Source organism: Ictidomys tridecemlineatus, chromosome 10, assembly GCF_052094955.1.
Source record: "Ictidomys tridecemlineatus isolate mIctTri1 chromosome 10, mIctTri1.hap1, whole genome shotgun sequence".
Classification (NCBI taxonomy): Eukaryota; Metazoa; Chordata; class Mammalia; order Rodentia; family Sciuridae; genus Ictidomys; species Ictidomys tridecemlineatus.
The window spans coordinates 136,628,685-136,645,176 of record NC_135486.1 but is presented as its reverse complement, the minus strand read 5'-3'; the positions used below and the strand labels follow the sequence as shown (position 1 = coordinate 136,645,176).

Genomic DNA, 16,492 nt, shown 5'->3' with positions numbered 1-16,492 from the left:
TAAGGCCCTGGGTTCAACCTCCAACTCCACAAAAAGACTCCCCAAGGGGTTGGGAAGCAGGCCTGCTGGAAAGGCCTGGTGTGACCAGCACTGTGGCCTGTGCCAGTTCCAGAACCTGTCCTGAGCTGGTGGAACCTCCCCTGGGGGAGCTAGTCCTGGAACTGGGCTCCATGAGGGCAGGAGCACACACAGAACCTCCCAGGTCTTTGCACAGCACCATTGTCTCCATACCAGGTCTGAATGGTGTTCCTGGGAGCATCTGGGACTTTGTCTCTGGCAGCTTCTCTCCCAGTCCATCCCCCATCCTGAACACTGTCCCTGCCCCAAGTGCAAGTCCTCACAGTGCGGAGCTGGCCCGGGTCAGGCGGCAGCTGGACGAGGCCAAGAGGAAGATCAGGCAGTGGGAGGAGTCATGGCAGCAGGTGAAGCAGGTGAGGCAGTAGGCACTTGGGCGGGGCCCAGCCATGTGGGCGGGGCCCAGCCATGTGGGCGAGGCAGTGGGCACCTGGGCAGAGCTCACCCTGCTGCTTCCACCCATCCTTGGGTTTCAGGCCTGTGACGCGTGGCAGCGAGAGGCTCAGGAGGCTCAGGAGCGGGCTCGCATGGCGGACAGCGACCGGCAGCTGGCCCTGCGGAAGAAGGAGGAGGTGGAGGCCCAGGTCCAGCGGCTGCAGGAAGAGCTCGAGGGCCTGGGCCTGTCCTCACTGCCCGGGCTGCGAGGCTGTGGTGACGTGGGTGCCATCCCTCTGCCCAAGCTGCACTCCCTGCAGAGCCAGCTGCGCCTGGACTTGGAAGCTGTTGACGGGGTGAGTGCTGGGGTTTGGCAGTGCCAGGAGCTGTGTTCTTGGAAGGATGGGGGCCTGCCTGGCGAGGGTCTGGTGCTACTTCTACCCCCCCACCCGCCCTGCCCTGGATACTTCCTTTCCCACCAGGCTGGCCCCTGTCCTTCACCTTCATGCTCTTCCCGTTTCTTCCTGCTGGCAAGCAGGAGGCTGTGCCCTCCGTGGAGAAAGTGGGCCTGTCCACCTCAGGGGGCAATGGGAACTGTCTGGGCTGTTCCTAGGAGTGATCACACCAGGTCCCTGGGCCCTACCTTTTTGGCATAGCACAGAACTCACCCATTCAGCATGGCTGGAAGCCCCTTTCACACCAGGTCATCTTGTGGAGCCTCTGGCAGGTTCTGTAGCCCTGCTTTCCCCTCACCCTCCAACTGTGGCCAAAGCCACAGCTTGCACCAGTCTGGCTGCACCCGCTTGGTCAAGGGTCCTGCTTGGCCCACATACTGAATACCAAGCTGCTGCACCTGGGCCCAGTCGTCGTCCTAGCCAGTCCCTCCCCTGTAGCTGTAAGTGGCTCAGGACCGGCTGGCGGCTCCCCTTTGTGAGGCCCCTGGCCAGGTGTCCACTCAGCCCTCATGTTCTGGGCACCTCTGATCCTGAAGCCATAGCTGCCGTGTCTTCCTAGGATGCTGCCCTCTGCCTGGAAGACCATGGGCCCACTGGGCTCCACTGGGCAGGTGGCCTTAGGCTGAACCAGCCTTGCCTTCTCCACAGGTGATCCTCCAGCTCCAGGCCAAGCAGTGTGTGGCCTGCCAGGAGCAGGCCCCTAGCACCGTCTTACGGCCCTGCCAGCACCGTGTCCTGTGCGAGCCGTGTGCAGCCAGTGCACCTGAGTGCCCCTGCTGTGAGGGTCAGCCCCTTCCCTGGTGACCAGAGGTGGGGCCTCGTTCCCTCCAGGGCATGGGTGCAGAGACTGCAGAGTGCCACAGTCACGTCTGGTGCCACCGTCAGGACGCGAGCCCATGCCAGTTGCTACCAGTGGCCTTTGTGGCACTTTTAACACCTACCATGTCCCACTGGCATCTTCAAGGTATTCTCCAAACCCTAAAGCACCGCAGAACCCACTTCCTGTCCCCATGGTAAGCACCGTGGAGGCCTGGTGAACAGAGCAGGTTCGGTGCCACGGTCCTGATGCTGCAGTGGCCAAGCCACTGGGGGGTCTCTTCAAAGCACTTTGTAAACCGAGGAATTTAGTTTTAAGTCTTATAAGCTGCTTTCTAGGTCCATGTTTTTTAATATATGATAACATGAAGCTTTATGTGTACTGTGAACTTGAACTTTCCCATCAGTTGCTGTCAACTCATAGTGTGGTGAATATATTAGATTTCTTATTCTGAACTACTTATGAAATGAACATTTACCTAGTAGTAACGCCAACCTAGGATTTTACATTTTCAAATCAGTGCAAACATAGTATTTATAAGCAGAGTAATTATTGAGATGCGCGTTTGGATGTTCTCGACTTTACCTAAGGAGCTCTTTCCCGAAGTGTGCAGGGCATGTGCAGCTGGCTGTGTTCTGGCACAGAATAGACCCCAAGCACTCGGGCCCCTTTAAGTGCCTGTGCCTTGCACAACAAGTGAAGGAATCGGTTCCTTTGGTTTTTGTCTTCTCCTGGAGGCTCTGAAGGCCAATGTGGTCTTAGGAGTGTGCACCAGAAGGGGTGGATATTAGGACTCTCAGATCCATGCTGTAGACAGCTGTGTTCCCGTGGAGCTTCTCAGATGTCTGGGGCACCCTGGTTCTTCTTGAATTGGGAAACCTGCACCTCCCACAATGCAACTGCCCGCAACTCCTGCTGACCTGACTCAAAGAGACTGCAATGGCAGTGCATGGTGGCCAGGTTGATGGCATTGGTGACAGTCAATTGAGTTGTACGTCAGTTGTGATTAGAGCTCATCCATGTGACCAGCAAGGTGCCTCCACGGCCCGGGGCCCCAGCTCTGCCATGCTGCCCCTGCTCATCAGCTCCTGGGGCCACAGTGGTGCCAGGCAGCCTGGCCTCAGACTGTGGCAGGAATGCTGCTAAGAACAGTCTGAGGTGCCTAGGGAGAGAAGAGAAGTCTGCCATGTTTGCAGACCTCACCTGGGTGAGCAGAGGGACATCTGTCAGGTGCACTGTGGGTTTGGTGCCTCCTCCCAGGGCTTTGCCAAAGACTTTAAGTAGCATTTTCTAAAGTGCAAAGTGACTAGGTAAACATTTTTATCAGTGACCAAATTAGAATGTATTTAATACAGTAGACTATTTAAAAAGCAATTTCTAATATAAGACAAACCGATAGAGAGATTCTGTCATTTCAAAGGAAGTGAATCTGTGACGTCCCGCAGCTAGTCCACTACTGAAGGTACCTATGGACGTGGGTTAGTGGCGCTCCTGTTTCTTATCAGTGATGACCTGTTAGCTCAGTACCTAGACATTACATATATTTTGTGCTACTGTTTTTGCTGTTTATTTTTGTTAATATTTATGCACTTGTTTCCATTTTGGGCCTTTGGTCTTTTTGGAGATAACAGGACAAAATTTATTACTGGTGTCTAGCCTAAACATTTTCAAATCATAGACCTAAAACTCAGCTGTTTTTAATGGTTTTTCTGTAATAAGCTACTCCGGCCAGGTCTTTTTTGTGGAATTTGGCCAGTGTTCCAGTGAGTCTCCAGCCCTGCTTCTGGGGTTGGGATGGTGGCAGAGGTGAAGGGCCACAAGGCAACAGCTAGGACAGCAATGGTGCTGGCCTCTGTGCACTGGCTCTTCTGGAATCAGGAGGGCACTGGAAATAGGTATGCAACAAGAATTGCCCAGGAGTGGGTCAGCAGTGCAGGATCCCAGGATGCTACCCACTGATCTGTTCTGGGCACCCAAGAGCACAGCAGTTGGGGAGGCTCAGGGTCCCGTGGGCAGGTGATGGCGGTGGGGTCCTGGGCTAGGGGTGCTGAAGCCCTGTGGTGACTCTGTGCTGGTGTTCCTGATGTCTGTCACCCTCTAGTGTTCAATCAGTGTCCCACACTGACTGACTAGCCACGGGGTGGTATGTCCAGCACTTAGCTGAATGTGCTGAGTCGGATTATCCTAACCCAGAAGGTCGTATTTATAATGTGTGATCATTTACTTGTAGAGGACCATTTAAAGTTGTTAACATCTGTTTAAATTTTTTTACACTATATGCAATGGTTTACAGAACTCATGGAATTATTTTTATCAGTATGGGAATTAATTAAAACTTTGAATCTTTATTTTGTCTGTGTTTCTGAGCACAATGCCTGGCCAGCAGGTCGTCATGGGTGCCTCTGCCTGGTGGATAGGCCCGGGGGAGCCTCATCTTCCCTGCATAGGTGGGCTCCAGGGCTCTGCCTGTCTGCTGCAGGACACAGAGGCTCTGCACTGTCTCCTCCTGCCCATGTGGCTGCCCAGGTCAGGAGGTGTTCCCACGCAGTCCTGGATCACCTCTCAGCTGCTCTGAGACCCCATCTGTGGGAGAGTGCTGGCCCAGGTGCTCAGAGTAGGAGGTTTCTGCAAGACACCAGGCAGGAGGTCAGGTCCTGCCCCACGGGCAGCAGACCTGAGGCGGGCTGGGGGCCCTGGCCCTGGCTGACCTGTGGGCTTGGCGTGGGGGATGTGGTGCTGGCTCAGCAGACTGGCAAGCCTCTTTATCTCCTTTGACAGTTCTGAGTGCGCCTGGAACAAGAGTTCCAGTGATAGGTGAGACCCCCGTGGGAGAAACCAAGACTAGGAACCCTGCCCTTTCTCTCTACCTTCTTGCAGTTGTCCAGGGTCTCAAACCCCAGGCCTGTTGTCCCTCCTTCTTGCTGGGTGGGTTCCTTTTCTCCTGGACCCTTTAAGTAGCCAGCATCCTCAAAAAGTGCCCTCAGCGATTTCTCATAGCCCTGAAGGTGGAGGAAAGAGATGGAGCACCAACTGGGGGCCAGCAGGGGGCCCCGCTGAGCCTCACTCACCTGTGGGGTAATCAGGTCATCAGCCAGTTCCTGCTCCACCTGTCCCCACCGCTGCTGCAGGGCCTCTGGCAGGGTCGGGTACACTGAGAACCCAACAGAAACCAGGCTTAGCTGAGTCCGCATGCCCCAGCCCAGCCCCCATCCTGAGTCCTACCTAACAAAGAATGGGGGTGGCAGACAAGGGGTGTCTCAAAGGTCAACGCATAGATGCAGGTGCTTGGCTCAGACACATGGGCCAGTCGGTTGCTCTTCCCACAGGTAAGCTCCACCTGGGGAGGGAACCTCAGTGGGTGGCTGAGGGAGAACTAGGCCCTCTACCGGGGTACCCGCTCAAGCCCCACCTTGCTCTGCCGGCTCCGGGAGCGGCAGGAGTCACCGTCCCGCATCCACATGCCTGTGAAGGTGTTGTTGGTGATCTCCCACTCCTGCCAGATGCTGGGGAGGAGGGAGCATGTGAGGCAGGGGTGGGGACAGGGCAGGGCAGAGCCCCCCCCCATTCTCTGCCTTGCTCACCCAAGGATCCCACTGTAGGCGTTCCAGCGGAAGGTCTGCTCATGCTGGGTCACGTTGTGGAATGGGCAGAATTCATACTTATACCTGGGGGCAGAGGGGGTTCGGGATCCTCGGGTCTGCAACACCCACCCCCAGCAGGCCTGCCCGTACTCACGTGGACTCCACCAGGCTGAAGCACTTGCCAGAGAGTCTGAAGAGATGCGCAGGCCCTGGAGGAGGAAAGGGCTATGTGAGTACAGCACAGACCTGACACCCACCAAGCCAGGGGACCCAGGCAAGGGGACCAGCAAGCACCAATCTCCTTTCCCCATAGAGCCAGGGACAGCCTCCAGGCTGCCACCAACAAAGAGCACCATTAGGCCCGCCACACAGGTTCTGTGGTGCCCACGTCCCTGTAGAGACAGCAGGGCTGTGCTGTGCCCAATGCCACTCTCAGCAGGGACCGTATGCCTGTGGCAGCCCAAAGAGACACCAGGTAGGACTGGGAAACAAACCTTGGTGTGTAGGACTTAAAGGGCAGGTGCAGGCTCAGGAAGATAGGAGGACCAGTCCACAGAGATGGGCAGAGCTTTCTCAAAGGACCAATTTTCAACAACAGAAATCACGAGGCATACAAAGAAACAGGAAAAAGACCACCTAACAGAAAATTCTACCAGAAGAAAATGGAGTGGGCTGGGGTGTGGCTAAGTAGTAGTGTGCGCCCCTTCATCCTGGGTTCCCTCTGTGCACAAGGAACTACATCTTGGCGAGAAGTTGCTGCCAAAAAGGAGAAAGCAACTAAGGTGCACAGCTGGCTTTCTGTCCCTCAAGATTTCTTAGGTGCTGCAGCAGTGGCCTCTCCTGCCAGACAGGATCTCCCACTCCTGGGCTCCAGTGGTCCTTCTGCCTCAGCCTCCAGAGCAGCAGGGATATGTGTGTGCACCACTGTGTTAGCCTATAGCAACACATTTTATCACTACCATGGAGGCTACATAGAACACCCTCGAGTCAAACACATCCACTGTTTTGGTCCTGGGGATTAAACCCAAAGGTGCTCTATCACTGAGCTACGTCCTCAGCACTTATTTTTCATTTTGACACAGGGTCTTCGTAAGCTGCCGAGGCTAACCTCAAACTTAGAATCCTCTTGCCTCAGTTTCCCAAGTCACTGGAATCATAGGTGTGTACCACATACGGCTATAAATCTGACTTGAATTTGCACAAACTCAACCTTACTTACAAACAGGAGCTACTCTTGCACAGGTCCATCAGGCCCGGCTCAGCCACCTATGTTACAGCTCACGTCTCTATGCTCACAGACGTATAATTAGTTTTTATGCATTTGTTTTCCAATTATACAAAACAGAGGACGCCTGGGCCTGTTTGCCTGTGTACCTACCTCTAGTGAAGGACTTCAGCCTTCACCAGCTACTGGCCAGGGCCTCTACTTCCAGCCAACAGGTTCCATGTGGCATTTCTGCTAAGGTGGGTCAACTAATAACAAAACCCCAGGGTGCTGCTTATCTAGGAATATCCCTACCCTCTTTTGGTGGGGTGCTGAAGATTGGACTCAAGCATATATTCTGGAGCTTTGATACCTTAAGAGACTTTTTTAGCTCCAAAGACAAATAGATTGAAAGTGCAGGGATGGGGAAGACATGGAGCTGGGTGGCTGCACTGACTACCGCAGAAACTGCTAAACGACACTGCATGTGGACCCAGAGTTAGCTGGCCAAGCTGTGGCGCTGGGGCTGGTGGGATGATGGGGAGGCAGAGTTCCACCATCAGGCTTGGAGACACCATTCTTCTACCTTTATTTTTTTTTGCAGGGAGGTACTGGGCCCTGACCTTGGAGCTGTGATGTAGCCCCAGTTCTTTTGCTTATTTTGAGACAGTTGTTGAGGTTGACCTTGAATTTGCAATCCTCCTTCCCCAGCCTTCCAAGGGATGACAGGCATGTAGCACAACACCCAGCAATATTCCACTTCTAAGGGACGTGATCCATACTGTGAACCAGTGGACCTCAGCCGTGTGCACACAGTTTTTCAAGAACAAGCTGCATGTCCCACCACAAAGCCAGCGCTATTCCACTTGGACTGCAACTAGAAATCAAGAGCAGAAGGCTGGACAGTCAACGCTGCTTCCTCTGCAGTGCCGGGTTTGCCTGAGATGTGCTAGGCACCCACTAGACCACTTTGCTATCCCCACCGAAAACCGTCAGCACATTCTTATGCAGTGGGTCACAGAAGATGAGATGAACAAAGACACCAGAACTTACAGGAGGCACCTATGGGATGTGGCAGAAGTAGTAAGTCAGAGACAACTGCAGAGCTTCGGCCAGAAAGCAAAGTGAGCCAGGCACGTTGGCACAGGCCTATGATCCCAGCGGCGCAGGAGGATTGCAAGTTCAAAGCCAGCCTTAGCAACTCAGTGAGACCCTGATAGGAAAGGATAAGATAAAGGAAAGACAGGAAAGGGCTGGGATGTGGTTCAGTGGCTGAGCACACCCTGGGTTCAATCCCTGGTACCAAAAACAAAACAAAAACCCCTCATACTGTCTTCACATGCCTAGAGCAATTAGAAAAAGAAAAGCAAATCCTCGGGAAGGAAATAATAAAGATCAAAGCAGAGCTAAGTGAAATACAAAAAATAAACCAAAAGTTAGTTCTTTTGGAAAAAGTCAACAAAACTGACAAAGCTTTAGCTAGAATGAAACAAAGGGAAGCCTCAAATCCTTCAAACCAGAAGTGGAAGTTGAGCTATGCTACCAAATGCACAAACAGAACAGGGTTGTGCGAGAGGATACTTTAGACAGTAACACAGCAGCATACACCAACCTAGGGGACCACACTGGGGACACCCTGGCTGTTAAGGAGATAGGTGACCAGACTTCCAAAACACTTCCTAACCCTCTGCACGGCCTGTATTTCCAGCCAGAGCAGACATCATGCCAAATGTCAAACTGCAAAACAACATGTTGAATGTATGTTTACGCTAAAACCTGGGGGGTGTGGGGGGCCTAGAAAACCAGCCAGGTAGAGTGGCTCACATCTGTAGTCTGAGCCATGTGGGAGGCTAAGGTAGGAGTCTAGGGCCAACTGGACAAGACAGCAAGACCTGCCTCAAAACTATGTAAGTCAGTGGTAGAGCATGTGCCTCACGTGTGCAGCTGGGTTTGTCATGCCTCAGCACCACACAAGACACTGGCAAACTGAATCCAGTATGTTAAAGGATTATACACTGTGAAGTCACCTTCCTCTCAACACGGGGAAAATCAGTGTAACATACCACATTTAACAGAGTGAAGGGAAACCGTGACTTAAACTGATACAGTGAAAAGTACTTAACAAAATCTAATATGCTTTCCCAATTGAAAATACAGGGGTAATGGAAGGAACTTCCTGAGAAAGACGGGGACACACACCCCAGATGACATCAGGGTGAAGGGCTGAAAGCTCCTTAAGACCAGGAGCAGAATGAGGAGCTCTGAGCACTGCCCTACCCTGGCGTTCCTTAGTAGAGCAGCAGAGTGGAGGGAGGATGGGGGTGAAGTCTCCTGCTTGCAGATGCCACAGCTTCCAGGAAGAAACCTAAGGTGTCAGCAAAACTTGCCCCACCAGCCTAATGGTATGCATCTGTATTCCCAGCTGCTCACAGGCCGAGTCAGGAGGAGGCAAGTTTGAGTCCAGTCTGCACAATTTAGAGATGCCCTGTCTCAAAATAAAAAGGGGCTGGGGATACAGCTTGATGGTGGAGCATGCCTGGGCTTAATCCCAGTACTGCACAAAAACCCCAACCAAAACAAACATGCCTGACCAGAGCTGGTGGACATGAGCAAAGCTGCATGGAGCCATCCAAGTCCATTTATAACAGCATCAAAACATTCAGGGGAGGGATTCAGAAATAATCCCCTCCAGGAGGGGAGGGGGAAAAAAAAAGTATACCCAAAATTGCAAAATGTTGCTAAAAGAAACTAAAGACATGCATGGAAAACACTGGTGCTCTACTCCTGAGCTACTTTTTAGTTTTAAGTGGATACATTTTATTTTTATGTGGTGCTGAGGATGGAACCCCGAGCCTCATGCATGCTAGGTGAGCTCTCCACCACTGAGCCACAGCCCCAGCTGCCCAGACCTTTTTTACTCTTTATTTAGAGACAGGGTCTTGCTATATTGCTGAGGGCTGACTTTTAAACTCACCATCCTCCTGCCTCAGAAACTGTACCTGGCCTGATTTAATGTTTCTAAAATGACACTACTGGGGTTGGGTCTCAGTGGTAGAGCACTCACCTAGCACGTGCAAGGCACTGGGTTCCATCCTCAGCACCACATAAAATAAGTAAAACAAAGGTATTGTGTCTGGGTACAACTAAAAAATAAATAAAAATGACACTACTCAACCAGAATATAGATTTAATGTAATTCCTGTCAAAATCCTAATAACTTCTTTGCAGAAATATCCATTCTAAAATTCATACAGAATCTTAAAAAAAAAATCTTGAAAGAAAAACCAAGTTGGAAGACCTCCCCCTAAGTGACGTAAAGACAGTGTGGAGAGGCTATGGCTCAGTGGCAGAGCACTCACCTAGCACATGCGAGGCTCTGGGTTTGATCCTCAGCACCACATAAAAATAAGGATTGTGTCTGTGTGTAACTAAATATGTGTATGTATATATATTTGTGTGTGTGTGTGTGTGTGTGTGTATATATATATATATATATATATATATTTATACAAACCATATATATGACAGTGTGGAACAGGTAACCCAGAAAGGGACCTGGACATACAGCCAAATCGTCTGAAAAGGGGCCAAGGCCACTCAGCTGGAAGGACAAGCCCTCTGCGGCACACTAGGAAGGTAGGTGTCCATGCACTAAACGAAGGTGGACCTTCACAACATCTATAGACACTAGCTCTAGACGGATCTACGAGGTTAAAACTACACTCCTGGAAGAAGATGGGGACGCTCGACAGGGACTTCCTGGACCTGGCACTGAAAACAGATGATAGCAGCAGAGTCAGGCCAACAGACCCGAGAAGCGGGCATGGGGGCCTGTCCGGACGTGCACCAGGCACATGCTAGGCTCTGGGGTCTGACCAGCCCCAACCGGAAGGGTATAAGGAAATGTGAAGGGCCAGCCATGGAGTGGGAAGGGACACCTGCAAACCACCTGACAAGAGCTTGACATGAAGAATAACAGCTATAAAACCACCAATTTAAAGACCAGCAAGACTGGAGAGCCACTTCTCTGACGGAGCCACACAGACTACCCACAGGCACATGAGAAGGTGCTCACCACTAAAACCCAGGCGGATGTACAACCACGGTAGCAGTGCACCCCTCTAACTACCCACTCTGGAGGCTGAGGCAGGAAGAGCCAGGTTCTAGGCCAACCTTGACAACTTAGCAAGACCTTGCTCAAAAAAAGGAGCTGGAGATGTAGCTCAGTGGTAGAGCACCTCTGGGTTCAATCCCCAGTACCAAAAACCCACCCCAATGGGAAACTACTTTGGGGTTAGGATGGCTAGCAGCAAATGCTGGTGAGCATGTGGAGGAACTGGCATCTGAGCTGCATGTGGGAACTGCTGAAAAGTTTGGCAGTCTTTCAGAAAGCTGAACAGTCACCACAGAATTCAGCACATCAACTGCGGTGGGGCTGGAAGCAGAGGCTGAGACGGCAGCACACTATGTCCACAGCAGCAGTATCCCCGGCATCTAGAGCATAAGGTGCTCGTCCAGACAGTGGAGCTTCGAGGGAGTGGGCACTGACTTGTGCACAGCATGAACGGTCTGAAGATGCCCCCGAGTGCACCAGGCCTGGCTGACACCTGGCTGCCCACACCTGAGCACCCATCTCCTCCTCCTCTTCACAGCCCCCTTCCAAGAACCTAGCTGGGACTTCCCCCACATCCACCACCTACCCACCAAGGATTCCTGAACAACTCTGCCCACTGGACCCACTCACAACTCCTTCATGAATATCCTCCACCCTGAGCAAAACCAAGCTCATGGCCTGGCCCCCAGCCTTGGGCACCCCATCCTAGTGAGAGGCCCCACTTCTAAGGCTCCTTCAGCCATCCTCCCAGCCACTTGCTTCTGCCTTGCCCCCTCCCCAGATCCAAGGTCAGGCCCTGCCAACACCTAATCTTTCACAGCCCCCACTCCTGCCCACCAACACCAAACCAAGGCAAATTCCTTGGTGTCATGCTCATCTGCTGTGCCCCATCTGCCTCTCCACACCACAGCAGTTCCAGATCATCCCCTCAACAGCCCCTGCCCATCTTGTTTCTGAGCAGGGGCACAAGGCTCCTAAAGTTGGTAGGGACCCCGGCCCCTGTGCTCCCGGGTCCCCTTCCTCCTCAGTATATCCTGCTGCTTTCCTTCTGAGACCTCCAAGCCCACCAGCAATGACCACATGTATTTCCATTTCAGCCTAATTCTCTCCTTCCTTGGGCTGAAGTTGTGGTTCAGAGGTAGAGCTCTCACCTAGCATGCATGAGGCACTGGGTTCAATCCTCAGCACCACATAAAAATAAAATAAAGGTATTGTGTCAGCCTATAACTAAAATAAATATTTTTAAAAAGATAATGCCTCCCTCAGTCATAAGGGGGTATGTGGGGTGCCATGTTGCCAATGCACTGGCTCTAGGTTTATAGTCAAAGAAAAAACAATTAAAACACACAAACCTGCCATATGTTGAAGGAATGTCAATGCAAGAAAAAATTAAAGTGCACACATCTGACTACACAGCTACAGAAAAATCCATTCTGGAAAAAGAACACCACATAACAAAATTAAAAGACTGATGAACTAGGAAAAATTATGTAACTTACATCCAAATGAAGTGGCACAGTCCCTAACACAGAATTCCCAGAAAACACTAAATTAATGGAAACTCAAGTAGAACAAAATGGAATGACTGTGCGCACATGTCTGCACATGCACACAGAGCCATGGTGCTTCTGGCTGCTGTCTGGCAAACCTGTGGCCGAGAGTTGTATAGGTGGAGCACAGTGTTGCCACTCTCTTTTAGAGGGTATGGGTATGGCACAGCTTCTGTGGAGGGCAGTGTATCCACGGCAAAAGCTCCATGAAGGCACTCTTGGGCCAGCAATTTGCCTCCAGAACATCTTCTGGAGCACACCTAGGCAGCTGCACAGACCAAGCCCCACTACAGCAGAACCTGCAGCATCAGTCTACACGCAAACCCCAAAGGCCATCCGCTGGAAACATGGGAAAAATTATGGTATACAATGGCGTGTTAGAAAGGGAGAAGGCAGCAAAATACTCAGCAGAGAAAAAAAAGCAATTCATGCTGGGGCTGTAGCTCAGTGATAGAGCTCTAGGCTAGAATAAGTGGGTCTCTGGGTTCCATCCCCAGTACCAAAACAAATAAAAACACCCCACAACCAAATATAAGGTAATCCAAAGAACAGGAGAAAAGATTTGCAAACCAAGCTGTGCACAGTGACACATGCCTCTAATGTCAATTACAAGGGAGACTGAGGCAGCAGGATCCCAAGTCTGTGGCCAGCCTGGTCAGCTCAATATGATTCATGTACAAATAAAAAAGGGGCTGGGGATGTAACTCAGTGGTAGAGCATGTGTTTAGCATATGTAAGGCCCTGGGTTCTCTCCCCAGCACCAAAAAAAAAAAAAAACAATAGAAAAATTAAAAATACAAACCTTGAGAATATGATGCTGGAATGCAATATGTCAGACACAAAAGGACACAAATTACAGGTATGCCACCACTCACAAGGTACCTAGAGTGATCAAATTCAGAGACAGCAGAATGACTGCCAGGGCTAGGTGGGGAGTTAGTGTTTGATGGGTAGTTTCTGGCTGGGAGTATGAGAAAGTCCTGGAAATGGAGGTGGTTATGGCTACACAGCAACCTGATGGACCTAATGCTGCTGAACCTGCTCACTTAAAAGTGGTTATAATAAAGCTGCGAATGTAGCTCTTGCCTAGCACCCAAGGCCCTGAGTTCAATCCCCTGGGGGGCATGTCCTGGAAGGGTGCATCTTTCTTCAACCTTGCTTCTGCTTCCTGACCTCACCTTAGCTGAGCAGCTTTCTTCCACTGGGTACTTCCCCCATTATGTCCTACCTCACCAGGGTCCACAGTACTAGAGTCAGCCATGTATGGACTAAGATCTCTGGAGCCATGAGCCCCCAAATAAGTTTTCTCTACTCTAAGTTGTTCTTGTAGGGCATTTTGGTCACAGTGAAGAAAACACTGATTAAAACACTGCTCCCCTCCCACATGGCATTTTCCATGCCCATTCTATACAGTCTTTCTTACTTCCTGTCTACTGCCCATCCTGCACCCTACTTGCAAGGCCTGAGAACAAGCACTGGTATGTGCTGCTTACTTCTGCTATCCCAGCACAGGTCCTGACACACACAGGTGTTCAACAACAAAATCCTTGGGTTTCTGTGTTTTCTCCCAGCAGACCCCTGGAGAAGTATGAGGAGTGTACAAGGAGGCCATCAGAACAGCCCAGGGTTTCAGTCCCCAACTGGCTTGAAGGCTTGGCCTTGTGGAGTTGAACAGAAGGCAAGTGAGATGTCCTCACTGTCACAGGTAGCACTGTCCTGAGACAAGGAAGTTCTGCGTGGGACTATTTCTAACGATCAAAAATGTAAACCACCTGAATTCCTGCAAGCCTACCAGGGTTTAGACTACCCAAACAGCAAGTGAAAAGAAAACTTATACCCATCACCATGAAGACATACAGTGAGTGACGGCGACCACGACCAAATACTCCTATAGTACTACTGTTAAAAGATTTCAAAAAGAGCAAAGATCGCAAAACCTTACTACGTAAGGTTTTACGTGTGCACTATCGGAATGAAGGCACGGGGACGCCTGTGGAAAGACACACACCAAAGCGCTAACAGCGCCACCTCCAGGGAAGGGAAGGGAGGGGAAGGACGAGGCCAGCGGGGAACCGAACCCCGCGCCAGAACGCTCTGGACCAGCGGACGCAGAGCCCGAGTTAGAGGCCGCCCGTCGCCCTGCACTCACCAGAGAGCGGCGACGGCTCCCGCTTGGGCTGTAGGCGGTTGGTCTGGGGCAGGAACGGGTTGTTGAGCCTAGGGGGATAGCAGCAGGTCAGGGCCGCCCGCCGCGCGCCTGCACCGCTCGCCCGCTCGCCCGCCGGGCGCTCACCCGAAGGCATTGGGCTCCTCCACCACCTTCATCTTGGCCGCAGCCGCTGGCGCGGGCCCTAAGGGGAGGGAGGCAGTGAGCGGGCGCGGGGCGGGGCGCGCGGCCGCCGGGGACGGAGGACCACTGACCGCGCGCCGCGAGCCCGAGGAGCAACAGCAGCAACAGCAGCAGCACGCCGGCCACTCCGGCCACCATGGCTCCGCCGCGCGTCACACGACACTGGCGGCCCGCGTGGGGGCGGGGCCGGAAGTAGCGTCGCCAGAGCGACCGGATCAAAGCGGCGCCGGCGCGTGCGCAGTTGCCCAGGGCCGGGTGGTGTCGGCGCGGCACCGGTCATGGGGCGCAGGAAAGTGGTTCGCGGACCGGGGGCCGAGGGCGCCCACGCGCGGCGTCGCCCGGGCCACTCCCTGGAGGCCTTCGCCAAGGAGGTGGACGCCGCTTTGCGGGGTGAGTGCGAGGGGGAGGGAGAGGGGGTCGGGGCGCCCTGGAGCCCGCGCTAAGGCCCGGGACGCTCTTCTCCCTGCGCAGCGTCCGTGGAGCCCGAGGAGGACGAGGGCGGCGCGGGCCCGGCAGCGCTGCCCTGCGCGCTGGCTATGTGGGAGCTGGGCCACTGCGACCCCCGGCGTTGCACCGGCCGCAAGCTGGCCCGGCTGGGCCTGGTGCGCTGTCTGCGCCTGGGCCAGAGGTTCGGCGGCCTGGTTCTCAGCCCCATGGGCACCCAATATGTGTCCCCCGCAGACAGGTAAGCGGGGGAGACTTGGGGACTGGCGAGGGGAAATAAGTTTTCTCCAGCTACTGCCTTAAAAGCTTGTCCAGGTAGCCCTTTGCCAGTGTCTGGGGTAAAGAAAGGACGCTCCCTATCCCTTGGGAGGCCAAGTTCCAGGGGTATATCTCACTTAGGGGGCCATCACCAAAGTGGTGCCAACCCCCAGAACTTAGCCTATACTGTTCCTGGCAGACAGCTGGTGGCACAGTCTGGGGTTGCAGTCATAGACTGCTCCTGGGCCAGGTTGGATGAGACACCCTTTGGGAAGATGCGAGGGAGCCACTTGAGGCTGCTTCCCTACCTGGTGGCTGCCAACCCTGTAAACTATGGCCGGCCCTGCAGACTTTCCTGCGTGGAAGCTTTTGCTGCTGCCTTCTGCATCGTAGGTGAGTTTCAGGCCTGTCCTGACAGCCTAGTGGCCTCTGCTCCCAGAATGGTATTTTCTCCCATCAGACCCCTGGAGAAGTGTGAGTGGTGTACAGGGAGGACATTAGGACAGCCCAGGGTTTCAGTCCCCAGCAGGCTTGGAGGCTTGGCCTTGTGGAGTTAAACAGAAGGCAAGTGAGGTGTCCTCACTGTCACAGGCAGCACTGTCCTGAGAAACTTTCTTCTCAGCATTCTCAGGGAATTTGTGGTCCAAGGAGAAGCCCAGATGGAGACCCATGAGACCTGGGGACAGACTTGATGAGAATGTTTATTTCTCAGGAGAGGGACAGGCAAGGAGATTGGGCGGGGGACAGTCAGGACTGTAGTTTGGCAACCATCAGCTCTCTGGGATAGCAGCTGCACCCAGCAGTTGGGGTGAGGAGGACACATTCCCTAGAAGGATTGCTGACATCTCTGGGTCTTGTTTCCTATGCTGTTAGGCTTTTCAGATCTTGCCGTCATCTTACTGCAGAAGTTTAAGTGGGGCAAGGGTTTCTTGGACCTGAACCGCCAACTCCTGGACACATACGCAGCCTGCAGTGGACCAGAGGAGGTGCTACAGGCAGAGCAGGAGTACCTGGCCAGTGCCAAGCATACTCCCCAGGAGGAGGAAATTGGTGAGGCCTGACGTAGGTGGGTGCCCTCTGTGGGAGGCCCTCTAGACCTGCACGTTCTTCTGAAAAGCCTAGGGTCTCGAGAGCTCATTCAGAGGTCACTTTCTTTTCTTTCCTCCCTTGGTTTAGACCCCTTTGATGTGGACTCAGGGCGAGAGTTTGCAAACCTCAACAGGCCTGTGACCAGCACCCGGTAGGTCCTGACCTCTACTGCTCCTGTAT

General features: G+C 52.9%; 3 protein-coding genes across 12 annotated transcripts in view; 2 read left to right on the top strand and 1 right to left on the bottom strand.

Annotated features, from left to right (window-relative positions):
- Nucleotides 1–4,070, top strand: part of Unkl (unk like zinc finger) — a 38,908-nt gene extending 34,838 nt beyond the window's left edge. For all 10 annotated transcript variants that reach the window (XM_078024402.1, XM_078024401.1, XM_078024400.1 and 7 more), the window contains 3 exons: nucleotides 235–431; nucleotides 552–806; nucleotides 1,554–4,070. In XM_078024402.1, the coding sequence (XP_077880528.1) occupies nucleotides 235–431; nucleotides 552–806; nucleotides 1,554–1,709 (608 nt within the window). In that variant the 3' untranslated portion in view covers nucleotides 1,710–4,070. The remainder of the gene's footprint in view (nucleotides 1–234; nucleotides 432–551; nucleotides 807–1,553) is intronic.
- Gnptg (N-acetylglucosamine-1-phosphate transferase subunit gamma) lies at nucleotides 4,048–14,790 on the bottom strand. The gene is made up of 11 exons (XM_005337848.5): nucleotides 14,593–14,790; nucleotides 14,465–14,522; nucleotides 14,321–14,388; nucleotides 5,458–5,512; nucleotides 5,304–5,387; nucleotides 5,132–5,225; nucleotides 4,945–5,059; nucleotides 4,791–4,873; nucleotides 4,590–4,721; nucleotides 4,431–4,512; nucleotides 4,048–4,347 (listed from the first exon to the last, which is right to left on the bottom strand). Exons 1-11 carry the CDS (start codon nucleotides 14,657–14,659, stop codon nucleotides 4,250–4,252), a joined length of 936 nt encoding a protein of 311 aa, XP_005337905.2. The 5' UTR covers nucleotides 14,660–14,790; the 3' UTR covers nucleotides 4,048–4,249.
- Nucleotides 14,775–16,492, top strand: part of Tsr3 (TSR3 ribosome maturation factor) — a 2,228-nt gene continuing 510 nt past the window's right edge. The window contains exons 1-5 of the mRNA XM_005337850.5: nucleotides 14,775–14,911; nucleotides 14,993–15,206; nucleotides 15,423–15,616; nucleotides 16,097–16,273; nucleotides 16,400–16,463. Coding sequence (XP_005337907.2) covers nucleotides 14,800–14,911; nucleotides 14,993–15,206; nucleotides 15,423–15,616; nucleotides 16,097–16,273; nucleotides 16,400–16,463 — 761 coding nt within the window. The 5' untranslated portion in view covers nucleotides 14,775–14,799. The remainder of the gene's footprint in view (nucleotides 14,912–14,992; nucleotides 15,207–15,422; nucleotides 15,617–16,096; nucleotides 16,274–16,399; nucleotides 16,464–16,492) is intronic.